The sequence below is a fragment of the Apus apus genome, chromosome Z (genome assembly GCF_020740795.1).
Source record: "Apus apus isolate bApuApu2 chromosome Z, bApuApu2.pri.cur, whole genome shotgun sequence".
NCBI classification, from domain to species: Eukaryota; Metazoa; Chordata; class Aves; order Apodiformes; family Apodidae; genus Apus; species Apus apus.
In genome coordinates this window covers 63,247,890-63,275,552 of record NC_067312.1, presented here as the reverse complement: position 1 = coordinate 63,275,552, position 27,663 = coordinate 63,247,890, and the positions used below count along the sequence as shown (strand labels likewise).

Below are 27,663 nucleotides of genomic sequence, written 5' to 3'. Positions count from 1 at the left end.
CTCTGCCTTGAGTCTGACACAGATAGTGCTGCCTTGAGTGCACTCCATGACTTCAGAAGAGAGGCATAAGTGATGGATTCAGTTCAGAGACAATCATAACTTTCTTCCCTGGTAAGAATGATCAACCAGTGATGATGATGTTTGTTATTTTCTTGTGTCACGGCTGCGGTATGTAACATCAGATAAGTTTTATGGGTGCTGTATTAACACTATCTTCTTTTTTATCTCCCTTCCTTCATCTGAAATGATCTTCTCCTTCTTTCCTACTGTCTTGATCTCTGTCTCCTCATGTGTCTTTTCCAGAAGGTCTCTTCTGCAGTTGAAAGTATGAAGCTCTCCTTTTGTTTCTTCCTTTCTTCCCCAGGACAGGAAAGGAAACAAGAAGACAGCAATAAGGATAGTCAGGAAAGTAGGAGGCCACAGCTATCTGCTCTGGTACACATAGAGAAATCCTTAGGGATACTCTCTTCACCTCTAGCTCCAGTGGCCCACATATTTCATTTGTTAAACTGCGTCTTGGACTGATTATCAAGATCTCAGGCATTTATCTTGACCCAGAGCATTAATTTTCCCCTTCCACACCTCTGCAGTTTTTAAATCTTCCAAACACCATCTCCCAAACACATTCTGATAACTTCTTCGGTGAGTTTTCAGGGTCATTCCTGTTCAGACTCCATTATGTCAAAGGATGTAGCAGCACATTTCCTCATTCCTCCCCTGAGGATGTTATACCTAACCTTGCCTTTGAAAACTTTCACAGATTCATTCCTCACTTCTCTATCCAGTACACACTCTGCCTCTTAGTCATCTTTATCTTACTCCTGGTATATACTATGTGATTTTATCATTGGTCTGTTCCTTCTGCTTATCCAGCATCATGCTTCTTGCTCTCCTTCCACATTGGACAACCTATTCCTGTTACCCTGACTTCTGCTGCAGACTTCTTATATCTAACTGGCTTCTCCTCTCCAAAATCCATTTCAAGACTCATCTTTCCTCTCCCTGACCTATGACTCCTACCCTTCTCTTTAGTAAAATGATCCAATCCTATTCCTTAAGCCTCAGATTAATTTCCCTATGCTCATTTGTTCTCTCTGAAAATCTAAAGTATGGTATTCAGCCACTGGCCTTTTTTTTTTACTTTTCACCTTAGTACTACTAATATGTGGATGCTGCCTGACTAAAATACTGAATCTGCAACCATCATTTCTACTACAAAGTATAACTGACTGTGAAGCATTAAGCTATTTTGTATGAGAGTAGCTGTAAATAGTGCACTGTGTAATACAGTACTAAGGCTATCACAAAATGTTGGAAGAGATTTTAACACTTTTTACCTGTTTCTCATTGCACGCAGTCTAATAAGCAAGAAATACATGTCTTTAATATTGTCTGAATGTTTACACAATGCACTACATAAATAAATAAGCTGTTGCTTAAACTACTTGAGGAGAAATTTAGTATCTATACAGTGAACTGAAAGCTATATTAATGTCTAAGGTTAAAGGCTTGTAGTTCAAATTCTACAGCAGAACTTCATAGAACTATTCAGTTACAAAATTGAAAAGACTTAGTAGGTCATTCAGTCCGTTCTAAAGACAAAATGAAGTAATTCCCCATAGTATTTCTTTTCCATGTTTTTCCAGCCTAATTTGCAAGCCTATGCAATGGGACTTAAGCATTTCCTTTGGGACATGGTTTATTTCACTGGTTAGCAGATTTCACTGTTAGGATTAAAAAAACCCCAACCAAACAACAAACTTCAAATGTTGTTTTCCTTTTTTTTTTCTTTTTTTTTTTTTTTTTTATCCCCTGTGGTCTCAGAAAGACAGTTTCTATCCTGTCTACCTTTTACACTCTCTATCCCCAAATAAATACACATATACACATACTCATACACAGAGTCTTTCATAAATCATTCCCTCTAGTAGCCAGTTGTCAGGCCATTTTTGTTGCTCTTCCATAAACATCACAGTGGTACTTTGTTTCCATATATAACCTATATTTGTATACTGAAACATCAGAGACAGTGACCTTTAGATTAGGCATCAAACATATCCCTTGTGAATATGCAGATAGATGTAAAAGAGTCTATGGAGTGTTCTAAAGAAGAAGAAAACATTGTTAGCATTGTCTCTTTAAAGAGAAAAAAAAAAAAAAAAAAGTATCTAACATCAGTATCTGCCACGTGTATAATGACTCCTCTGTATGTTTGTATCACCAGTTCCCATACTCGGGTCTATAGATAACTGGTGGGCTGCAAGGCATTAATACATTATCCACGACTAATCTGCAGACCCAGTAGTTTGTGCACATCAATTAAAAGTTTGTTCATAAGACTGCGGGATAGGCTGTGATACATTCTGAGGGTTGTAAGGTTGTGCTAATCAAAAATTTTCCTATCGATGTGATAGTTTCCAATGTACTGCTTACAAATCTGCTGTGAGAAACCCTTTATGTGCAAAGCATTGTATGTGAGAGAAATGCCACTCATTGTTTACCTAATTAATCTGGCAAATAAGTCCTCAAGAGAAATAGATTTGTGTCTCTCTTTAGTTCAAAATTGAAGAAAAAGAATGACGGTTTAATCTTTGCAGACATGCTGTGTATAATAATGAGATTGTCTACACATGCACGTACCTCTCTCTGCTCCTGCAACATGAAACGCAGGAACAAAGGGTGCAGCTGGAAGAGAACGTCTGAGGGAAGGTAATTAAGGCTCAGCTGCAAATGACGGTAGGACTACGTGGCATTTTCAGATGTTAATAAATTTAACACCAAAGATCTTAAAGATCGTCCATACTAGCGGGGACAAGGGCACCGGCGCGGACTGAAAAAAGCCCTTGCCGAACTGAATAAGTATTTGCTGTAGGCTTTGTCTTCCCACCGCAGTCTGCCTCTGGCCACCGGTGCCCTTGGCTTTCGGGGAACGCAGGACACGGGGCGACCCGCACGGGCCCCCCCCCGCCCCCACAACGGAGGGCACGGCCGGGCGCGGCGCCGCCGCCAGCCCCACACCCTGCCCAGCCGCAGCCAATGAGAGGGCGGGAAAGCGATTTATGGCGCGCTGATTGGTCGCTGCCCGCTCCGCGCCCCGGGCGCCGGCGGCGGGGGAGCGGGGAGCGAGCTTGGGGCGCGGGGGGCAGGGCTGATGCCAGACCGGGGGCACCCCCCTGGCATCGCTGATGGGTCTTGTCGCCAGGCTGCTCCAGGAGAAGGAAAGAGGAGCGCCTCCTCAGAACAAGCGTGGGTTTTAACTGTCCAGGAGTCGAAGATAAGAGCCTCACACTCCTTTTGCTAAAAATAGACGTTTGCCAGTATTTTTTCTTAGCGTATATGACGCATATGTTTGGCAAGATTAAAAAAAGAAAAGAGGTGGGGTGAGTGGATGGGGATCTCTTTGGGATTATTAGTGGTCTGCAGCTGCATTAATTAAAAACGGATTTCCTATTGGAGACAAACTTCAGTAATTTATTTTCCTTCTGTCTTGTAAAACGTACAAGAATACAAAGTTGTAATCTCATTTGGCGACCAGGCAGAAATTTAGGCAAAAAGCCACTAAATCACGCAGCGGGCACTGGCTTCTTTTTGAAGTGGGGACATTTCCAACCTGACAAAACAATGTGAGTTAAGTGGTCTTTTTGCAGCCACTCATGGGAATCGGCTGCTGCAGATGGACCCACGGGCCTGCAAGTGGTTTTGCTGTAATTCCTGACACAGAAATAGATAAATAAAAACCCTGCTTCGGTAACCATGCAGTAAATTGGGCTGGCTCCTTCCCTGTATGGTCATACACAAAAGCCAGGACGGAGAGGTGCGGGAGGGGAGGTTCTCTGAATTTCGTGATCTAAGGAGGTTTGTGAGGACATTTTACCCATCAATTGGCGGCTGTGTTTGGAGAAACGGCTCTTCCATGGACCGTTGCTTTCAGAAATTAAAATGATGGTGTAACGCAGATAAAGCAGAGGCATTTTTGCAATCTCTCCCAGTGACTGTTCCTTGGCTAGTTAACAGACCATCTATTCAGAAGCAATTTTCTTTGGGCTGAAATTATGTGCTGACCGTAGCAGATCACTTCCCATAATAACCCTTCCCCCACTCAACGCTAAATACAAACTGTCTCCGACTCACTGTATAATAATGTGAAAATGACTGTAATTTCGCAGACGAGAAGCAGCCCAAAGTGAAACGTGTCTAAACAGAGGTCGATATTGAAAAATCAGGGCCATTACCTAAATCTGAAAAATACACACTGTAAAGAAACAGGAACAGTGATCCTTGACTAAGCAGACTGAAAAAAGTAGGCATGGCGTTTCTGATCTTAAAATTTTTTACTAACCACCGAGTTAAATCACCCAAAAATCACCCTGGGGAACCTGTGATTTTCGGTACCTTGTAGCACCGTACATGTTCATTCTCCCACGAACTGCCGCTGCCCGACCATCCCGGGTGCATTTAGCAGTGTCCCCAGCCATCGCGGCTGCCCACCGGCTGAGAAGCAGCCCCTCGCAGGCACTGCTTGCTATTGTCCGAGGTCTGTCAGAGCGCACGCTGTGCCATTTTATTTGGTTTTGAGATTGTTGACGTAGTTGTTGTTTCTTCTTCCTTTGTAGTAACTTAAAAATTTAATGTGATTAAGGGCCTCCTCGGCAATGAACTTATCTCTGCTAATAAACTCTTCATTATCAGCCCCTGAAGAAGCACTGTTTTTACACCAGCAGAAACGGAGCAAGTTTCATTTCTAGGCCTCTGGAGAGAGGGTGTGCTGGTGACCCGCTTGCCCTGGGCCCGGGGTCAGAGGAGCCGGGGCTTACAGGATCGAGAGGGCTTGCCTCCCAAGAGCCCTGGTCACGGTGGCCTAGCGGCTAAGGCACGGCCGGTTTTTACTCCTTTTCCCCTCCTATCTTGCGTCACCTTCCCCGATGCCCCAGCAGCGAGCAGGTTTAGGAGGTTTTGCTAATCACCGCTTTGATGGGAAGCGTGTAACGCGGGAACGCTAACGCCCGTAATTTGCTCAGCTGGATGAAGTCCAAAGAGGTATTTTGTCACCCTGTCACGGGTGTGCAGGACATCGTAAATGCCACGCTTTGACTTCTCGCCGGAAACCTTGACTTGGGCAACGCGTGCGTTTGGCAAGAAAAACATCCCCTATCGATTTTCACAGGGAGATAATTCCCAATGAGAGCAAGGGAAAAGGAAAAAAAACAAAAAAACCCCCAAAAAAACAGAAAGAAAAAAGGGTGGGGGTGGGGGTGTGGGGGTGTGTGTGTGGAGGGGAAGAAGGAGTAAACTGTAGTTAAGGCCATGAAAAAGAACAGGGTCCGGCCCCCGGCCCCGGCGGTGCCTGCAGGCAGACCCCCCGCCCCCCCTTCGTCCATCGCCCCCTCTTCGTCCAATCCCCCCCTTGGTCCATCCCCCAGTCCCCGGGCGCGACCGCCTTTCCCACCCCCACCCTCCACTACCGTCTGCGAAGGGTTAAACGCAATTTAACGCAGTGGTGTAGCATAATGGCTCCCAACCTAAACAAAAGGAATGATTAAGGGGGATATTTTCGAGCTACACAAAGCCCGATAGGGAAGATTTGTGTTACTAATTCCTGTGAAAGGATGTTCACGTGGTAGTTATACGGTCGCTGGCATTCACAGTTCAGTGCGTGCAGCAGTAAATCAGCAGCTTGGAAACAAAAGGGTTATTTTCTCCCTCCCCTCCCCCCACCCTAGAAAAAGAGGGGGGATTAAGAGGGGGGGGGGGGGGGGGAGAAGAAAAAAGAAACAAGCTAAACCCCGACATGCCTAACTTAAACCATATTGTAAAAATGAACATGGAATAAAATACGCGAGGATGGGAAGAGTGAATGCAAGAAGGACTGGTCCGAAGGCACAGCAGTGCCTCGGTGTGCTCCCGAGAAGAGTTGGGGGTGCTGCCCTGCTCTGAACCTCCCTTCAGCCCCTTCTTTCAGACACTGTTTGCTTTTCTCCTCCACTAAGCACGAAAATAATCTCACATGTGTATCAGCAGCCCTCTTTCTCTGGCTTCAAGCTGTTATAATTCTGAATGAGGGCGAGGGGGCATTTAAAAATTATGAGTGAGATTCTAAATTGCCTCTTTGAAACCAGCACAGAAAAATCATTCATCATCGCTTCGAAAACTGCTCTGAAATTAAATTAAAACGAAATGAGTCTTCCTCCCAACGTGTGAGAGTCTTAGCAGAGCTACTCTCCACCTCGGTTTTCTAGTTTTTCCCCTCCCCCCTCCCTTTTTTTTTTTAATTTTTTTTTTCCCTTTCCCTAAGCCGTAAATGTTATATAGGATAATTGAAATGGGAAACATGATTTGTGTCTGGCTGCAGCAGGATAGCGTGGCACTCAGCGTGGACTGGGGGCTGCAGAGCGGGGGGGGGGGGGGGGGGGATGTGAGTGCGTGTGTGCCAGTGTGGCTAATGCGAGTGTGCGTGTGCGCGGTGTGTGCCTGCGTGCGCCCCACGCCCGTGTGTACAGTGTGTGTACGAGTGCGTGTTTCTGTCTCTCACTCTCGCCGGCAGGCAGGAGGAGCGGCGGGCCAATCAGTGGACCCGGTTTCATAAAAGCTGGCTTCTGATTGGCCAGGAGGGAAAGGGCACTGTGAACAAAGAAAAGTCCCTCTCAGGTACCGCGCCGGAGTGGGCTCCCACTCCCCCGCCTCGGCCGCCGCGGGGGCAGCGCCCGTGTCCCCCGGGTCTGCCTGTCTGTGTGTCAGCGTGCGGGGGGACACAGATAGGTGCTGTTATTTTTTTTTTTTTCCTTCTCTCACCCGTTTTTATTTTTGTTTTAATTTTGTTTCTAGAAAGAAGGGAAGGTTTCATGGTATCTGGTGCTCTCTTCTTCCAAACACAATAAATCTGTTGAAGACATTAGATTTTTTTTTCCTAAAATAAAAAGCGGCTGCAACAAAAACACACTCAATGCAGTTAGAAGGAAAAGGTCAACTCGATCCAATACAGACCGTAAGTACGGTTGCGTGGTGTGTCTATAGCACTTAGAGGGGATTTTAATTTTTTTTATTTTTTTTTTTCTCTGCAAAGGGGAGTGTTTTAGAGTTTTGGGAGTTGAGGTAACTAGGGGTTTTTTTTGGGCTTTAAAAAGAAAGAAAAAAAATTCCCACAAGCAGGATGAGTTATTCGAGGGAAGTAAAGAGGGCGAAAGCGCTATAGTCACACAAATCATACTTGACGGTGCACTTGGGGGGAGTTAAAGCATAGTGCCTTTTTGGGGTCTTAACTAACCAAGGGGGAAAAATAAAAGTGACACAATTACAGACTCTCCCCTCCCCCCTCCGCCCCGAGAGAAGCGCTCGTTAGGAGGAGTGATGGGGTACCGACAGGTCCCGGCGGCACGGGAGGCATTTCTCCTGTCACACGGAGACGCCAGGAACGCGGGGCTGGGGGGGTGGGATGGCCGGCGGCTCGCCGCTGCCTTGGCTGTATCCGGCCCTCCCCCCACGCCGTCTCTGGTCTCCCAGGCGTCTGCCGCTTGCCGTCCTGAGGCGAGAGGAGGGGGAGAATCCCAGGTAACGGCTCCCCGCGCCGGACCGCCGGGAGGTGGCGGGAGGTTGTGAAGTGTTTCTGGGAGCCCTCGCTTCGCCGCGGCACTCGCGGGCTCCAGAAACGCCCTCTGCTGCGGGGGTGGCGGGGAGCGGCCGGGGCGAGAGACAGACCGGACGGGCTCTCTCCTTCTGTCTCTGTGGTGGCGTGGGGTTGTTGTTTTTTTTTTTTGTGTCTGTGTGTGTTAAAGACCCAGCCCGCACTCGCTGGATGCCCTGGTCGCCCATTTTTGTTCTCACGGCAGCCAATGGAGCCCGCCAGCCTCACGTGACGCGGGCGGCCTGAACTGTAACGGAACCGCCGCGCCTCGGGGGTTGGCGGTTGCTGGCGCGAGCGCCCCTCCTCCCCCTCCCCTTCCCCCCCATCCCCCGCCCGCCACCGGCAATTCATTACGCCTTTTAGCTTCCCATCGCCGGCTAATTAAAAATACTAAGCTAAAGCTCCGAGACCGTCTGACTAGGGGAGGGGGAGGCAGGAGGGCGAGGATGGGGGACAGCAGTAGACGGCGAGGTTTGCCGAGACAATGAGGTGGGAGCGATCTGTCCCGAAAAAAAGGTCGTCTGCGTTATCTCCTCGGACTCTAATGACTGAATTACTTACCGCATGACTGATTAGCCCAAGCTCCCAGTTGTTTTGTTGTTTTTTTTTTTTTTTTTTTTTCCAAGACAACAGTTTGAGACGCTGTTCCGTCCCTATGTGTTTTTTATTATTTTTTTTATTGCTTTTTTTTTAGAAAAAGGGCAGATTTGTGGCGCGGAGGGGGGAGGGCGGACGGGACGGGGACAGACACCTCCCCCTCCCCGAAATCACATCCCTGGGAAATTTTATTTCGAGAGCACGCTGTCCTTCCTCCACTCCCACAAAATGTTTTGATAACCGGTTTATCAGATCAGTGATTCCCCCCTCCCGCTCCTCCTCCTCTTCCTCGCCCCCCCCCCCCTCTTCTCCCCACCCCCATCCTCCCCCCCCCCCCGTTTCCCCTCAAGTTACTTCAAGAAATCAGATCTGTCAGGACGGGCGAAAAAAATGCCACTTCCCAACTAACAGGCGGAATCCAGCCCAGATTTTCAGTCCTTTCTTCTTCTTTTTTTCCTTCCTCCCTTTCACTAATTTATCCCGATGTTAGCACATTCTGTCTTCTAACACCCGGGCGCCTGTAGGTTTGTTTCATGGGATCATTACTTACTGATCAGGAAGGCTCCCAGGTCCGGGGCTGAAGACGGAGTGTGAAGTTGGGGAAACATTAATTTTATTTTTTTTTTTAATTACTGTGATGATTATTACCTTTCGGTGCTTATTCAGGAAAAGCAAACAAAAATCTGGTCCTTGATGCTTCAGTTCTGAATGTGAAATATTACCTGCCAACTGGTAAAGTTGTGAGGCTCAGCATTTTTTTTTTATTATTTTTTTTTTCTTTGAGCAAGGAGGAAAAAACCTAAACAAACAAAAAAAGGACTTCTGATCCGTGTGCCAAAGTAGGGGGAGATATGTTATTGACCGATTTATATTGGCTGAGATGATACTTGCTTTCTACTTCTTGATCACTTGCTCTTTAAGTAAAATGAGGCACAGAGTTATTGCTGAGACGATTGGAAACAGCATTTTGATTTGCTGGTTTAATTAAAAAATTATAAAGGATTAAAGGTAAGCATTATGCATATATATGTATAAATATTTCGACAGTCAACTGTAAAAGGGAGAGATCCCTTTAAAAATCGTTTTAACTAAGCTTTGTCAAACACACACTCATTTGTGGTCACTGAGGCCACCTTGGTGCAGATCACTTAAAGTGTATGTCTTAATCAGTTTCCTGTACAGTCAGTAATACTATATTTAACAGACCTAACAATTGTATGACCTTGGAGTACATTAGAACTGCTTTTAGAACTGTTATGTTGATAATATTTTTTTTAAAGAAAAAAATACCTCTTTATTTCTTTTTTTTTTACCTATGGAGTTTAGTATTTTCCACTAAACATTTGTGTTTTTAGGTTGTTGGTTTTTAACAGAAGCTGTATTGTGGCAAGGAAAATTAGGTTTCCCACTTCCCTTAGCACTCCCTCCCCAAGAGGGGAAGGGGGGCAAAAGATAATATAGGAGCATCACAAAACTTCAAGAGTCTGGTTTAAAGCCACAAAACCCATGGAATGCAGTGAAGAGTGAATCTGTGTGCTCCCTTTTCTCCCTTTCGTGCCTAGGTGGTGGTCCAAGGGGTTAGATTACAACATGTGCTCCAACAGCTAGGCACCACTTCTAAGACTGTATTTCCTGAGCTTTGTGGATTTAAATAATGTACTTATTTTTTCATTTTTTTCCACTTTTTTTTTTTTTTTTTTTTGTGGACATTACTTTTTAAGAGATTGTGGATGTTGGTATATAACCAAATTAAAGATGCTCACTGTAAAGCATCACAGCCACTGCCTTGGGTTTAACAAACTTAAGAAAAAAAAGGTGGCAACAGTGAGTGTTTCCCCCCCACCTTGCCCCCTTTTTATTAGTTGTATTATATTCTGGTAACACCCAGACAAGAAATATTTGAATTTTCCCCTCCTCACAGGGCAAGGTGGACGTGGACTGCAGGTTGTGAGCCTAGACACACCTAGGGGAGGAAGACAGGAAGAATTGAACTTAAGAGAGCCCAACGGAGATAAACGAATGTCCCCACATCTCCAAAGGAAAGTTCATCGGATTTTTACTCCAGAGATCTCATCTTCAGGATGTCATTGAACACTTCCACTGCAGGAAAAGGTGTGGATCCAAACGCGGTTGACACTTACGACAGTGGCGATGATTGGGAAATTGGTGTTGGGAATTTAATAATTGATTTGGACGCCGATTTGGAGAAGGACAGACAGAAATTTGAGATGAATAATTCTACTCATACCACCAGCAACAGCAACACCAGCTCCAAGGATTGTGGGGGTCTGGCTTCCAGTGGGGCTAATGCTACCTCAGCTTTAGCTGATGGCCTAAAATTTGCTTCTGTTCAGCCCTCTGCTCCCCAGGGGAATTCCTTGCACAAAGAGACTAGCAAATCAAAAGTGAAAAGGAGTAAAACTTCTAAGGATGCTAATAAATCTCTGCCTTCTGCTGCCTTGTATGGGATTCCTGAGATCAGCAGTGCTGGCAAGAGGCAGGAAGTCCAAGGGCGCCCTGGAGAGGCAACTGGCATGAATTCAGCACTGGGTCAAAGCGTGAGCAGTAACCCAAACGGCAATAGTAACAACACCAGCAACACCACCATTGCCTCTTGTGGGAAAAACAAAGAGGAGAAACCAGGTAAAGCCCTGGGCAGCAGAGGTTCCAAGCGGGATAAGGATGCAGGAAAATCCAGAAAGGACAAGCAGCATGACTTGCAGCAGGGCCACCCCAATGGCAATGGGGGTGGCAGCAGCCAAGCTCCCCCTGGGCACCTCTATGGCTTTGGGGCCAAGGGAGGCAGTGGTGGAAGCAGCAGCCCCTTCCACAGCACCTCCTCTGCCATGGGAGAGGTGAGCAAAAGTACCCAGGATTCAGGGTTAATGGGGAACTCTATTTTGGTAAAGAAGGAAGAGGAGGAGGAGGAGAGCCACAGGCGAATCAAGAAGTTGAAAACAGAAAAGGTAGGACAAAGCTCCTCTCCGCCTCCTCTCTTCTGTGTCTCCCTATGTCTATAATAAATGTCCCACAGCTATGTGTTTGGCTCCTGTGTTTTCTCTCTGCTGTGTATTTGTGACTTGCATCTGTTCTTAATGTTTTTCTTAAAAAAGAAACAACCCTGAGACCTCTTCCTTGGACAGAAGACACCATGTCTTGATGTGCTGCTCTTCTGTATGATTTCCCCTCCCTGTCCTCAGACCTGACGAACATTTCTCTTTTGTCTGTTCCCTTTGATTTTGAGGAGAAAACTCGGGATAATGATCCTGACTGAGCTGCCTCCGTTTTAGCAGAGAGCAGCAGTGTTGGTACTAGTGGGATTGCACGTGTTTGTAGGCTGGAGGTCTCTGTGTTTGCCTAGAAGGGTGCATAGCTCAGGCTCTAGGAGCAGCAGGTCCTCTATGTGCTGACATTTTCCCACAACATCAGCGGGTGTTTGCAGCCTGCTGCAGCGTTTATCCTCCCAAAGTCTAAAGGTCCCCTCTCCGACCCGCTGTATGGAGTTGAGATTGTGCTTGGGGGCATGCGGGAGGTGGGGAAATGGGAGTCATCAGCAGAGACCTGAGCTCCACCACTGTGACTCGTGAAGAGGCAGAATGGTTCTGGGGGCTCCTGTAGTACAGCAGCCCAGAGGCCTCAGGAACTGGCGGGGAGGACGGGGAGGAAGGAGCCGTCAGACAGGCGGTGCTTGTTGTCCTCCTGGAAGGAGGAGGCAGGGAGGAGGGGAATGAATGCACCTTGTGCCGAGATGCGTATGTGTGCAAAACAGCTTTTGGAACAGAAGGGAGCAGTTTGTCTCCTGTCTGGGAGAGCTTTGCTGTCTGAGCCCTGCTGGCTCTTTGATGTTAACTACTCATTTGTAGAGTGGTTGAAATGTATGAAAGAAATCCGATGGGGGTGTGTGTTTTTCTTCCTTTCTATTACATTACGAAGGATGCTTTCTGTAAGAAAAGATGTCCACTTCTCTATTCTTTGGAAAGGGTGGAGGGAGAGCTTGGCTTTTGTTAACCAATGGTTCGTGGAGGTTCTGGTGAGGCGGGAATTGTTCTGCTTGTAGAGCAAAAGGCATATTCTGAGGGGACCGGGGGGGGGGGAGCGTTGGCCCAGATTACAAATCTGATGAATTCTACGGGTTGCTAAACAAAGATAACGTGGTATGTCTGAAAAATAAAGCAAGCCAAACCCCCCATCGAACAATTTCAGGGTATTAGATTGTAACTTTATTGTCAGCTGTTTTTAAATTTAATTCTTAAATTACCTGCTTTTACAACTTCCCTGGGTGAATGTTCAGCGATGGGAAAACTCAGGTCAGTGTTAACTATATGGTCTGTAAATGTCTGGGAGGGCTGAAGGTCTAAAGGAAAAGCTATGTATTTTTACAACCTGTTACCATATATTTTTTTTTTGTATTTCGGTCATGTTGAACTTTTTTTAATATTTAAGTTGACTGGAGGATTAGATTTGGGTATTTGTAACATCAGGTATTCGTTTAAACTGGAAGATGATTTCGAGGGCTTCTATTGAAGGCAAGGAACAAATTACATTTCATATTGTATGCATTTTTTTTTTTAATATAGCATATCTACGGATGAGTTTGAATGAGCCTTGTGACCTTTTCTAGATGCAGATGAGAAAAACAAGTTGCTGTAATTCATGTGTATGTGTTTGCGCTTTGATTTATGAAAGTACTGTTCACGGCAGAAAGGTGTCCTAAAAATCTCATGGTCTCTTTATTAACTTAGTACAGTACGCATTTACTTCTGTTGCCAATAGTCTTCAAATTGCAGTTCTCTAATCTGTTTTAACTATCTAGATAAATTGCCCTAATCCGGCCTTCACAATGGCTGTGGTTAAAGAGTCAGAGCCATTTGATTGGATTCAGTGGCTGCGTGGAATGTGGGAGGTACTGCCCTTTTGCAACCCCCTTAGCCTTTTAATCTCTCAGCCAAATGTTCACATTCAACAATTTTGTTTAGCTGGCAATCTGAACATTTCAGTATCTCAAAGGCTGCTGTCATGGCAACAGAGATTAGAGGGTGGTGTGGTTTCTCCCGTTTTTGTGTTCTTTTCACTCTAGTCACACAAGAAATCGTATGAAGAATCCACATATATGCGAGTAATTTCACGTGCGCTGTAGATGGGATGGCATGCAAATTCAGAGCAAACATGTACGGAGCGATTCAGAGCCAGTGGTACACCCTGTCGTGTAGCTCTTGCTTCAGGAGGAGGTTTGGAGGTTGCGTTTCCAGTAAGAGCCGCTGCTGTTGGCACACACCGACTCTAATACAGGCTTCACACATTAGAGTCCTGCAGTGTTGGCCATTGTCTGGCACAATGGTGTGCTTGCTCACTGTCTTAAATAACATCCCTTAGTGTTTCTCTTCCCAAAGAATATTCCCGTCTAGCCATGCAATAATAATAAAGCTCGTTTCTGACACTGGTTGTAACCTTAAGCCTAGGCACTGTGGCACTATTAGTGAAACTTAAGTGTTTTGGTTTTTGTTTTGATTTTTCCCCAAATGTTTACCAATCGTTATAAAGTGTTGTTGGTTTGTTTTTATTTTTTTTGTGGTATTTTTGTTTTTATTTTAAGGCTTTCATATTCCATAAGTGTTCTTCTTCTGTTTGTACAGTAGAACTGTACTTGCACATGCTGTACTTGCAAAGAGCACCTTGTGTCTGTAGCTAAATATACACTTTTCAAGCCTGCATCTTAAAATGAATTACCAGTTATCTGAATATTGTGAAAGGCATGTCTCATGAATTTGGATGTTTCCTTTTAGATACAAATCAGTTAATGCCTGCTGATTCAGAATCTACAGGGTTTTGTATGTGGTGTGGAATATAACATTGCATTTGTTCACTCTTTTTGAAAATCTTGGAGCAGGTTCCCAGGAGTTGTAGTCACTGTTTAGCTTTCATAGCACGCTTCAGTGTCTATTTTTGGTCTATCTATTCTGTTTCCTTGCTGCAGAAAGTCATGTAAAACATGATAAATTGGATCTTATGAAGCCTAATTAAACCAATGACTGTGTTCTGCTGGCTCTTTTATGCAGAAACCGCAAGTATGTTGTAAAAGTTGCCACTCCCCTAATATGTGGATAAAATAAAAATTATGCTGTAATTCTAAGATGTTTGAGCTATATTCATGCAGCCCATTTTGTGGTTATGCCACCAGTGACATGTTTGAATAAGTAGCTTTGACAGGTAGGCTACCACTCCTAAGATCTTTGGTGTTAAAACCTATCTCCATTTTCAATTTCTCATCCACACCATTTTTAGCACACTGACTGTTAGTCAGCTTGAAGTTTTCATCTGTTCTAGCTAAGCTTTTTTGTATTTTTAACAGCTATTACATTGAAATGTGCTCAGACTATCTTCAAGAATTTGTGTGTTGCTGGGAGATTTTAGAATTCAGTTACAGTTTACTCTGACTTATGGGAAGACTGTGTTTGCCTTGTGAAAATCAGTATGTTTGCATAACAATAATACAGAAGATACAAAGCTATAATCAGAGGTATCTAGTTGTAGTTTTTAAATGGATCAATCTAGTGATACTCCAGGATTGAATTTTTCTCTTGTATTACCTTTTTCTCATTTCACATCTGAAAGCTGTCTTTAGCAAATTAGCTGGTATTGTTTATTTTATCATTTTTTTAATAGCAGGATTGAGGGTGTTTAACGCTTCATCAGGAAACTCTGTGTGCGTTTTACCTCCTGATGTAAATAATTTAAGTACATGCTTTGATTAATGATGCTATGGAGATATGCTTCTGATGTCCTTTTCTTCCTGGCCTTGGGTGTAGTTTATTCACTGTGAAATAAAAGGGCAAGGAGGTCACTTGCTGTAATTAAAGAACAAAGTCTATTGTTGTTTGACAGCAAACTGTTTTGAAAGCTACATAAGGGATTTAGCTGTTAAAAACATTGATAACTAGGGGTGTCTAACAAAAAACACAGCTCAAGGTTCTTAAAGTTCTGTAGCACTGTCTAGTAGTGTGACGGTGCTTTTTGAGCTCCGTGAAGAGGTGCTGCCCTTTGGCTGGGGAAAGCCTTCCGTGTGAACCTGCTGACCTCTGCCAATATGTATGACCAGATCTGCTATTGAATGCCTGTACAAAGCTAGAGTTAGTAGTGTAGCACAATGGAGGCTGGTCTAGAACAGTTATAAAATAAAGCGGGGAAGCTGATAACCTTATTCGGAACTACTGGAAAAATACTTCACTTTGGCCATTGGTAATTTTACAATTTTAATAACTGCATAAATACCTAGTAAAAAGGAAAGGATTGATTGACCAGATGTCATGAGGTTAACCATGTTCTCCATGCTGAAGGGCTTTCCTGCAAGACTGTTTTAATTATAGCTATATAAAGAGTTATTTTCCAAAGTAGCATTTTATAGTCCAATAAATGAAATGTATGTTAAAAGTGCTAAGCAAAATCTCCTGTAACCATATAGGTGTTCAATAACCAGATTCAAATAACATGGAAAGTACCATCTGTTCCTAGTTTCCAGCATAAAACCAGGAATTGAATAGCTGAAATTTTCTTATATTTTTTTGTTCTCTTTCTTGTTGTTATTATTATAATTATTTTAAGAAGTTCAGCTGGCACTTTACAGAAGCATTCTGAAATGCAGTAATACAGGAGGGACTGTGAAAACACGTGTTCATACATACAGTTAACCAGTTCCCCTTTCATTTAAAGCGACTTCCAGAAGCTCAGTCATTGAAGAATTTATAATAGTGAATCCCCTCCTGCAGGCAAACACAATAAGGGTCAGTTCTTCAAAGGTCTTACTATTTAGGTAGAACCTGAATTATTCTGTCAATTTTTCCCTACGAGGTAAAAGGAAGGGGGGTGTGTGTGTGTAGCCTCTTAAAATATAACTTTAGTAAGCTCTTACCAGTCACCTAATTGCATATGATAAAAACATTTGCTAAAATTTTCCATGCAGAGAATTTTCTGCTCTTCAGAGAAGTGTTCTAGAATTGCTGATAGGGGTAAAATTACTCTTCTAAAGATAACTTAAGTTCGGAACTGTTAAGCAGTGCGATTGTTGGCTGTAGCCTGCGAGCCCTGGATAAAACGCCATCCGGCCTTTGTTTGAGGTCTTTTACTGAAGCTAATGACTGGTCTTGTGCCGCCCTGAGATAAATGACATTATCTCTGAGTGGTCTGACAGGAAACAGACATGTTAATGGCAAAGCTGCGGGGAGGATCTGCTGCAGCTCTGACAAAAGAGTAAAAGCTTGGACCCCTGGTTGTGATCATTAACACATAATGCATTCCAGCTTCTCCTACAGGGCCTTGATAATTGGAAAGCTAGTTTATCGACAACAACGTAAATCATAAATATGAAATGTACAGTTTTTCTTGCACGCTAAATCTCGTGGTTGGTTTGTTCTTGTTTTTGTTTTGTTTATGCTGTTTTTGTTTTCTTCCCTCACTCCCCCCGTAAGAAATGATACAGTTTTAAACGGTATCATCTGTAGGCTCCGTAGTTACTGGCATTTGAAGATTCTGTGGCCTGCTTCGTGTTAATTGGACACATCTTTAGCATGTTGAATGCAGATTCCCCTTTATTTGCTCTGTGTTAACCATGTGATTTGCATTTGTAAAAGCAGGCTAAATGCTGTTACTTCAGTGAAAGCTGGCCTTGCCCTGAGCTTGCCTTGTGAAACAGGTGTATACAAAAACAAACAATCCACAACCGTGAAAACGATGTTCCCGTAGATAAAACACTGTTGAGAGTCGGTGGCAGGATGGATCATAATGGTATCCATTATAAATAGAAAATTTGAAACTGTACAGAGCTACTCAGATATCTCTCCCTGATGCCGCTTTCCTGCACATGCCAGAAACGCACTAGCGTGTTCTGTACCTACTAGCCTGATGGATGGCTATCCCAGTACCTCCTGTGTACTTCCTAAATTTTCTGTCCTCTCAGTGGTCAGTAACTGAATCTCAGAACACTTTTCTATGTTCTGCTGACAAGACTGCATTCATCCACTTCCTAAAATCCATTGAACAGGTAGGAGAACAGCTGTTTTGAGATACCTCCCAAAAGCTGTGATGTTAAATGACCATGAGATTCTAGCCCGCCACACTTTTTTCCCATCTGAAGCCTCTCAGATTACACATGTCTAGGAGTCACACATGGGATTAAAGGTCAACAGTCTGTTAAACGGTAGATGAGAAGACATGCCTGAAGAAAAGGTATAAAGGAATGGAGTTAGGGGATGTAGGCTAATTATGCTTAGAATTAGAATTCCCTTCAAAATGCCCAGTGGGTCAGCAGTATCCTGACAGGCTATACATGCTTGTTTACCGCTGGAGCCATGGTCTTGGTTGTTATACTTTTGAAGCATTCTCTTTACTTATTTAGAGTAAAAGAGTTAAGAAATATATTATTTTTCTCTACATCTTACATGGTGTTATTGGTACATGTATCTGAGTACATTTTTCAACCATTATCAGGAATATGGTCTCAGAAATACTAACATTTCTGCTATTAGAAACACCACAGTTCCTTCTACTTTTGATAGACATTTTGAATTTCTATCACCCACCCTTGAAAAAAAGTTTAGAGTACTTCTGCAGCTAATTAGGCAACCTTATGTCATTGCCACATGTGCTATATTTTCCAGATATAGTACTTTATTTTGTGAATACCATGTCAGGTGTGTGTTCCAGATGTGTTCTGTGGTATAGTTTGATGTGCTGAATATGAAACCAAGTCTGAGAGCCTGCTTTGCTCTGAGCTAAGTTATTTGTGCAGATGATCCAACAACCAGGTAATTGTTTACATAATATGCTCAGAACTGTACCAGCTTTGTATTGTACTTATATAATGTTGTGCCGTACATGGTGATATGTCACTGCATTTCCTGAAAGGCTAGAGAGATTATCTGACTTGTTAATTGTGCTTTATTTCTTTCAACAGAAATACATGCCCCTGTAAGTTCTCAGATAGGGTCATGGATGTGTATCTATGGATGCAGTGACTTGAGCTGAAAGGCCAGCTGTTGTTTTGCTAAAAAATAGCGTTTGTGTTAGTGTGTTTACATGCTAAGGGATTATTTTTATTTCTTAATAACAACATAAAATATATTAATATTTTTAAAAGTTTTGATCTGTACACAACATTTACAGTTGGATGAAAGACAGCAAAATGGTGTTCATGAAAATTTCTGATGATGATATAATTAGAAAAAGTAAATAGCTTTTTAAAATTTAGAAAAGCTCAAATATATATATATATATATTTTCTTTTGAATTTGATTAACTTTTTTTCCTCTTCCCTTTTTGCACCAGAATGTGTCTGCCCAGTGGAGCTCTTTTGTGGTGCACTGCATTGTGTTTTGCCAAAATACAAGCTATCACTTTTTAATTTGCTTAAAAATAATGTGTGAAATGAGATAATTTGAATAAAGATAATTACCAGTTTTCATAGCAGGACTTGAGGGTTTTTTTTAAATGAGATTTTAAATCACAAGGTTTTTATTATTATTACATTCTTGAATTACAAGCATAATTTACAGCAGGCTATGAGTAGCCATTTGGGCAAATACAAAGATCAGACTATGCCTGTTGGCTGTATTGTAACCAGGGTTTCAGCAAGCATTCTCTATTGCATTTTCTCTTAATTCTGACTAAATGGTCTTGGCAATTGGAATAAAGGCTTTACATTTGAATGAAAGGTTGTGAAACTATTCAGAGTGACTTGACTGACAAGCAAGATGTTTGTAATTTTTTCTTCCCTTTTTTTTGAGAACCTGGGGTAAAATTCAAGGGGGTGCAAATAGGTAGTTTCCTCTGATGCCCCTGTTCTAGTGTACATGTACACATACATAATATGTGTGCTTATGGTAAGGCTAGTTGGTTAAACAGCTTAAGTGAGCGTGTAGGGCAAGTTCCATGCAATGAAATAGGACTGATGTCTAAATGTGGGTTTTCCAGCTTTAGGGAGATATGATGTTGATAAAATTGTCTGAAATCTTAAGCCAACACAGCAAGCAAAAAAGTTGTATTTTAGTGACAGAAGTTTATAATATGTCTGATTTTCCTGTAAGTTGGCAAATATTCTAAATCTCAAAATGAAGTGATTGACTTTTCTAGCATCAACCTGTAGTGTCCACTGAGGCTATTCAGATCAAAGTCACTGAGAATGAAATGTGAAGCTAATTGTTTCAGTAATTTTGAAGTGAAAACATGCTATGTTGATTTGTATGGCCTTTATGATGAATCTTCTTAAAAAATTTTAGCTTACTGATCTTCAGAAAAAAACCCAACAAACAACCTGAACGTTTTGCTCCCTTCTCCCATCTTCCTCTCCCATTTTTAAAAATCTTATTCCTGGGCACAAACCCAGCTTGGCTGAGGTGTTTCTGTCTCCTGAGAATCTGCACCAAATAATAATGTAAGAAAAACATCCTCATGGGAAAGTTTGAAGCATATACCAATAAGTGGTGTGTTAATGCAGTTTTTGTAGTCAAAAGAACAAACTAAAATGTATTGGTTGTGGTTACTTGGTGTTTTCAAAACACTGGTATTCAAGTTGTTGATTTGTCTTGTCATGTTAACCAGGAAGCAGATGGCATTATGCCACATAAGTGTATTTTTACTTAAAGGAACTTCAGAGGTTTTGATGTGTTTTCTTTTCCTCTTATTTCCCTGATGGCTTCTTTTTATTGAAGAGTAACATGAGGAGACCTGGTAGCAATTTTATTGCTTTCCCATAACAGATTGAAATAATAGCTTAGTCTTTGGTTGCCAGTCAAGTTTCTGTGAGTCAGCTTGATTCTGTTTTTTATCATGTGGCAGTGCAATATAAAAAGTATATGTTTGTAGTTTGCCCTCAGAAACTGGCTGGTTTTTTCATGTTTCAATTAGCAACAGAAGACCAAGCTTCAATTGGTCACACTTCTGTAAACTCCTAGAACTCGCTTTCCTCATTCTAATAATGAAAAGTGCCAAGTCTAGGCTCAGTTTCCCAGGAAATTTTGAGGCACATCTGGCATCTGTAACTGTGTGCTCTAGAGAGTTTGATTTTGCACATTTAGTCATTTGCATTAGCCATTTAATTAATTTAAGGTTTTTTTAAGTCCACTCCCTACCCCTTCCAACATAAATTAACAGTAGTCAAATGCCACCTTTATTGATGAATTTCAGTGGTGTTATGTTGAATGATGGTAGAAATAAATCTGTCACAGGAGTGGTACCATCAGCATCTTACATAAGTTTCCACTGCTTCCTTCCACCAGTAAGAAGAGTTCTTTCTCGTAGTGTGTAGGGCCAGACCAGATTATTTTTGGATTTCCTGTCACCTCTTTGGCTGACTTCTGTGGATGGCTTATGTTAAAAGCAACAATAATGTTTGAATTGGAAGGGTTTGGTCTTTGGGTTTTCATTCTTTGAGGAGAACAGTTTATTTGTGTGTGGTTCGCCACACTACATGGATAGTGCTATCAAATCTGTGCTTTATTACAGGCTTACAGTGGTGGAATAATGGCAGTAGTTGCATTCATGTTCTTGGCATTTTTTCCTTTCTGAAGAAGGGAAATGAAACTCGATCTGTATCTCTGAGGAAAAAAAAAAAAAAAGTAATAGCAAATACAATTAGAAATAGACCTCATTACTCAGTTGAACTTTGTTTTACTTCTAGGAGTTAAAAATCTGATTTAGTACATGTCCAGGGAGTTGTTTAGTTAGCTTGCACTGACGATAAGGATCTAAAATTCCATCAATGTTTCTGGATGTATTGAACATACTTGACATCAACTTTTACTGGTTAATTTTTTGCCCTGGACTAAATGTTAGGCAGTGTATGTTGATTTGCACTGGAGCTCTAGAGATTGAAGGAAAAATACTGCTGCAGTTCGAGAACAGTGAAAGTGGTTGTTAAAAACCCAGTGTTAGTGAAAGACTGTTTATGTTCTTACCACTTCAGCCAGTTCTAAGGTGTAGTGTCATGTAATAGCATTAGAAGTTGCTTTTTAAAGATAGGATTGTATGTGTGTACGTATATCAATATATAGAGTCATATATATGGGGGAGGACTAAATTATATATTTGAGTGTATATATATGCATACAGATACATGAAAACAGGAACTGCTACTGTTTTATAAATACAGCAACTGAGTTTTGGCTGATAGTCTATATTTACATTTCATGTCCAGATCCTTTAACAATCTTTCCTGTGATGCTGCACCAGATGCCAAACACTGAAGGAGAAAGCTGGCAGCTGTTTCCATTACAGCATTGGTTCATTAGCCTCTACACTTTTATTTTCATTTTTATATCCCTGTCCAACCTTTTGTAGTCATCCTCTATAAAATATTTTTTCTCTTGTGTCTGATTTATGTCAGCAGGGTTCTTTGTTGTTCTTAGCTTAAAAAATCTGTGAATGTGGTGTTTGTTTTTTTTTTCTTTCTCCTAAGAGCTTAATGCTTCGACTCTTCCTCACAGTGAGCAAGGGCTTACAAAGCCCTTTCTGAACTCAAGTTGTGTTATGTCTGTGTAAGCCCTACTTGAGATGAGTCCGGGTTACAAAACGGGGCTCAGTATGACAAATTTGATTATTCTTGTAACAATTTGAGCCACTGTATGATTCATATTTTTTGCATGCTGCCTGAATAGTGTTGTTTTTTTCATTCTTACTCTTTTCCTTCACCATCTCTCTGAAAATAATGGTTTCATGGCTGTATGCAGTTATTGCTGAGATATGACTGAAAACTGCATGCAGTACATTGAAGCACATTCATTTTCATCTAGTACCCGTTTATTGCCTTGAGCACTGTAAATCTGTCAGCTCTTCACGATGCTTTCACCTCTCTCTTCATTTGCTCCAGCTTCTAGTTTGACAACGTTCCCCTGAGGCAGAATTCTAATCTGCTTCCAATTAGTTGCAAAATGTGACTCAAATTTCCACATTATGGCAGCTGTTTTACTTGCACGCACAAATCTAGAAACAAATTAATGCTCTTGAATATTTATTTTTGAGCCTTCAGATTTACTGTGGGAGGAAAAGCTGCCAACTATTTTTAAACTACTTCCAAGATTTACATTTTTCCTCAAACTGTAATATTATAGTTTTAAAATGCCTCTTACTGCTTAATTCTTACAAATCCTTTTCATCTGGTTGGTAATTATAGAAAATACACTGCATATGGATAAAATCGAAAAATGAACAATACTTATAATTAATGTCAAAATTTTGATGTGATTGCTGTGCAAATTCAGCTTATTTGGCATTTCCTTTCTGCGGGCCTAGTGCAACTTTTTTTATATATTTTTAATTTTTTTTAACCTTTAAGTAGTTTTTCAGGGCAAACATACTTATCTGCCACCAGTCTGTCTGCCACATATTATCTGCAACTCCAGAAGTTGTAATTTCACTGGGGGGAGGGAGACAGAGACTAATTTTGTCTTTGGTGAGTCTTAATGGGTAGAGCTAATTAAAATCTATTTGTGTGTGTGCCTTTGTATGTGTACTTTTGTGTGCATGCATATATGTGAGTATATGCCTGAGGTGTATTTTTAAAATATTCTATATAAATTGAGTTTTCAGGGTTCCTTAGTAGTGCTGATATTCCTATGAGCACTCCAGTAGGAATATGGCCTTTACTGTTGTATTAATTGGGAAGAAGTCAAATTTTGAATGGAAAGTGTGGCAATCTAGACTAAAACACTGTGGAGAAGACTGGAATCTAAACCAAGTGGGACTACTTAAGTAGTTCAGGCAAGTCTGACATCCGAGGCTTTGTGACAATTCTGCTTTATTGCCTGTCCACTTCAGTCTGTAGTTGCCTATATGGAGAAACACAATGTATTTAATTCAAATATACCAGTAGCTAAATTTATAGGTGCAAATCTTTAGTGGAGCTTAGCACTCTGCAGCTTGACAGATTAATGTCAGCAGCCTTAATAGACTTTAAATAGGCTTGCAGAATTTCATTGAAAGTATATTGCTGAAGCTGATATTGCTAAGTACCTGTCATATCTAAATGAGATTTACACCTGTAAATTTAGCTTTTCATTTACAGTAATTCAATTATTTATGGACACATTAAAAAAAAAAAAAAGTCTTTACCATCCCGCATTGGTGTGCTAGCCTGCTTGTCACATGTTGTATGTATAAACATCTGAAGGAAGGTGAATACATGTATGCTGTGTTTCAGTTCATAGTCCCTGACAACTCATTTTCCAGCAAGAAGAAAATGTAAGAATAGAGATAAAGGAAAATGACCTTGATGCTGTTTTGTCTTGAGTCGTGAGTGACTCTTCAAATGCAAAGACAAGAAACGTAACATGTTATTTATTTCTCTAAAGGCTTTTCTTACTCTAGTAGACTCACATGATTCACAAGGTTTTTTAAAGAAACAGTATTTGCAAACATTGTGAAATGCTGCAGCAGCATGAATTTTTTTTTATTTTCCTTATATGACATCAAAGTATTTGAGGCTCAGCTCTTTAGCCATGCTGAATTGCAATTCCTGTGATTGTCAGCTGTTGATAAAAAAATACACAGACAATTAAAAATGGAGCGTATTTGTAGTTTACAATAACTGACCTAAAGACATCCAGAGTGTTTAACCAGGCCAGCATAAAAATCACCCACACACATCCATACATATGTGGACACACACACACACAACCACACATTAATAATTTTAATGGAAAAGCCACAGTGAAGCATTAAGTGCTTTTGTTGATAGCTTATAGTTTTATAAACTCTAAATGAGCTTATTGCCTTTTAACCAGCACTAAATAATAGAAAAACCTATGAGCCTCACCATTGGACAGCAGCCAAGCAGCCAAAGGGCGGGAAAGGAGGAGAAAAAAAACCAACAAAACTGAATGGTTTAATTGTAGAGCAGATCATTTGTTTACAGATTAAGACCTATTTGGTAGCCAAATCCTATGGACAAGGAGGTGAAAGAATGAGGCGTTAAGGTACAGGAAATGAGCTTTATATTTTGTGACCAGTCCTGCTATTTTCGCCTCCTAAAGCAGAGGAGGCAAGGAAAAAATGAATTGTTTAACAGCAAAGACTGCTGAGCAAAGTGCACACATTAAATAGGAACAAAAGGGTGGGAGAAGGGAAGTGTTGGTGCACGTTACACTCTGACAGGAACCTGAAAACTGAAGCTGCTTCCAGCTAAGGGGCACCAGTCGGTGGCAAGAAGAGCTGCCCTGTTTTGTTTTCCGTATGAATGGGGTGGGGGAGAAATGCCTCTGTAATGTGAGCAAACATAATACATTTTTTGAACCTCTCTCCCTGAAATGCATTTTGTCTTGCTCACAAGACCTTCCCCCCCTTCTTTTCCTCTCTTATTCCTCTCTTTTAGGGCAAGTTTTTAAAATAGGCCTTTGTTTCAGTATAATAATTAATTAATTGACAGTTCAAATGGTTAAGAAGTACTTGTCGCTCCTGGTTTATTGTTGTACAACATTTTTTTAAAGACCCACTTAGTGGTGGCCTGTAAATTTGAAGATATTATTTTCATGAGTCATTGGTTTAAAGATCAAAGTCAAGAAAGCAATATAGCAGAAGTGGAGTAACCTCTACAGTAAAGGTTGTTTAAGCTTCTTCATTTGAACCTCCTCTTTTTTCAGTAATTTATAGCCTTTCAAAACTTCTACCTTTTGAGTTGATTCTTTCTGTGACTTAACTGTAATTTCCCCCCCACCACTATAATAAAATGGAATTTACAAAATCTGAATAGGGAAAATGTGTATTAGGGGGGAAAATGGTAATGAAAAAAGAAAACATTTTATTTATACAGAAAATCCATGCTGCCAGTAGCTTTTAGGCACATCCTGCATGAAAAATTTGTGTGAAAATGGCTTTGATTTATCAGGTTGTGGACATTCTGAAGAATGTTTGGCCTAGGTAAAACTGGCTATAAATATTCAATTTTCCACCTTCAGTGACTGTAGTAACTTCGCTGTGGGAGAAGGAGTAGGAATAGCTGAGTTTGGCAAGTTGTGTCTTGTCATCTATATTAATTACAAAGTACACTTTTAATTCGATACCCCTTAAATTATAACAAAATGGACACTGAGTTTTTTATCCCCCCCCCCCCCCTTTTGTTTTTTTCCTGGTGTCAAGCTTACGTAAAGAAAAATCAAAAGATACAGGAAGAATACAACTTGTCAGTTGTTCATATTTGAAATCCAGTACAGGGATAGGAAAGTTTTTAGTCTACATTAAATTGTATACTTTCCATAAGGGAACAGAAAAAAATTCATGAGCTTCAGGTGTGGCTTTGTTAAGTGCTTAGCAATGGTAATTGTTGTTTCTTTTCATATGCTTCACCCAAATTTACTGATTGTATAGAAAATGTTACTCTCTGCTTATGTATAAACAAAAATTGTGTTGCCAGTGCTATTAAAAATATTACTCTTTCAAACTGTAGTCTACTACATGGTAACCCTAACAACAATATCCTTAATAGAGTGGTGGTTTTTTCTTTATTTTCCACTATATTTGCTTATCCAGAGAATGAGAGGTAGTACATGGTGAAGTGCATGTAGCTGAATTCCCGAGTAAGAGGCCACTTCACCTGTTGCATTTAGAGGCAGAATGTGTTTGCTTTGAAGTGAGTAAAACCATAAGCAACTAAAATCTCTGCAAGGAAAATGAGGTCTGGAAAGCTGTGTAAGAATTTGGTCTCTTATCTGCAGTCTTAATTTTATGCATATTTGTGTACATTATGTCCCTTTGTTTTCTCCCTAGGCAGTGAAATGCTTTTTTTCCATTGGAATATTAAACCAGTCTCTGTTACCTATTGGGTAAAATGAGCACTGACATTGTATTGTAAGTGATTGAAAAGTGTTCTGAGTGACCTTTGAAGAACTTTATATTATGCTATGGTGTTTGATTTTGATCACAATCTAAATTAGAAGTTGTATAAGGTGACTGGCAGAGCTACAAAAGCAATCTGTAATAGGAAATTTGTAAAAGAAAATTTTAAGGCAAAGCTTATTTGTGGTAATTTTTTTTTTTTAATCTACTTATAAGTATATGGTTTTATTGTTCTTACTGTTGTAAACAGATACACAGATTGTCTTCATTACCACAGGTTAAAAATTATATCATTGAAATAATGGGTGAAGTTTCATAAATTTTCAAGAAAAAAATATTTTTTTGCAGGTATGTGAGTCTTAGCTGTCAGTAGAAAAATTGACTCCAGGATAAGTCTTACAGTTTTGAGCAGTGTGATGAAGTTTTAATATAGAAAGGTAAGGGTTTTCTTTATCAGCAGTACTGCTGTCAGTTATTAATTGAAATATGTAAAATTTTGGGGAAAGAAAATCACATTTGAGAAAAGATCACATAAAAGAGAACAGAAGTGACAGGCAGAATAAAACTAGAGCTTACATAATAGTGAAACAGTAAGAATTAGACAAAACCAGTTACCAGTCAGAGAAAAACACATCCCAAGTAGTCAACAGCCTGGCCTTGAGACAGGCCTGCAGGACACCTGTTAGACAGATGAAAAAGGTGGAAAGGACACTCCCCGCAACTCATTGGTTTTAGCCTTGTGTATTGAGTAGAAAAACACTGAGTAATTGAAATCACCGTATTATTGACCTATTAGCATACTAAAATACCCACTCATATGCTATAGGGACCCCTACTAACAAAAAGACCTCTACTGTTTGAGCACAAGTAGTGACATTTTTGAGCATTGCCACTTTTAATGGAAGCGAGGAATTAGCTGACTAATTGTATGTGCAAATGATAGAATAATCACAGGATGGTGAAAGGGGTTGAAAGGGGCCTCAAAATATCATCTAGACCAATCCCCCTGCTTGAGCAGGATCCCCTAGAGCAGATTACACAGGAATATATCCAGGCAAGTTTTTAACGTCTCCAGGGCTGCAGACTCGCCAGCCTCCCTGGGCAGCTTGTTCCGGTGCTCTGTTACATTCAGAGTAAACCTGTTTTATCAGTTTATGACCATTGCCCCTTGTTTTGTCACTGGCTACCACTGAGAAGAGTCTGGTCCCATCCTCCTGACACCCACCCTTTAGATATTTGTAAGCATTGATGAGATCCCCCCTCAGCCTCCTTTTCTTTTAACTAAACAGACCCAGCTCTCTCAGCCTTTCATCTTATGGTAGATGCTCCAGTCCCTTAATCATCTTAACGGCCCTGTGCTGGACTCTCTCCAGTAGTTCCTTGTCCTTCTTGAACTGGGGAGCCCAGAACTGCACACAGTGCTCCAGGCGAGGCCTCACCAGGGCAGAGTAGGGGGGGAGGGTAACCTTCCTTGACCTGCTGGCCACACTCTTCTTTGGGTATAAAAGTGGCACTTACTTTTAAAGGAAACCGAACTTTCTATGTGGAATACCACCCTGCTCTCTGTTCTACACAGAACTGGATATTAAAGTAAATACGTCGACTCTGTGGATTAGTTTCTTGCACACCAGGTG

At 41.3% G+C, this 27,663-nt stretch overlaps 1 protein-coding gene across 4 annotated transcripts in view; it reads left to right on the top strand.

Annotated features, from left to right (window-relative positions):
• The first annotated feature begins 6,840 nt into the window (after positions 1-6,840).
• The window catches only part of ZNF608 (zinc finger protein 608), an 89,242-nt gene continuing 68,419 nt past the window's right edge, over positions 6,841-27,663 (top strand). For 2 of the 4 annotated variants that reach the window (XM_051643278.1, XM_051643281.1), the window contains exons 1-2: positions 8,632-9,223; positions 10,137-11,181. In XM_051643278.1, coding sequence (XP_051499238.1) covers positions 10,297-11,181 — 885 coding nt within the window. In that variant the 5' untranslated portion in view covers positions 8,632-9,223; positions 10,137-10,296. Of the gene's footprint in view, positions 6,983-7,483; positions 7,546-8,631; positions 9,224-10,136; positions 11,182-27,663 lie in introns of those variants that run through there. The other 2 variants (XM_051643279.1, XM_051643280.1) reach the window with 2 other exon arrangements.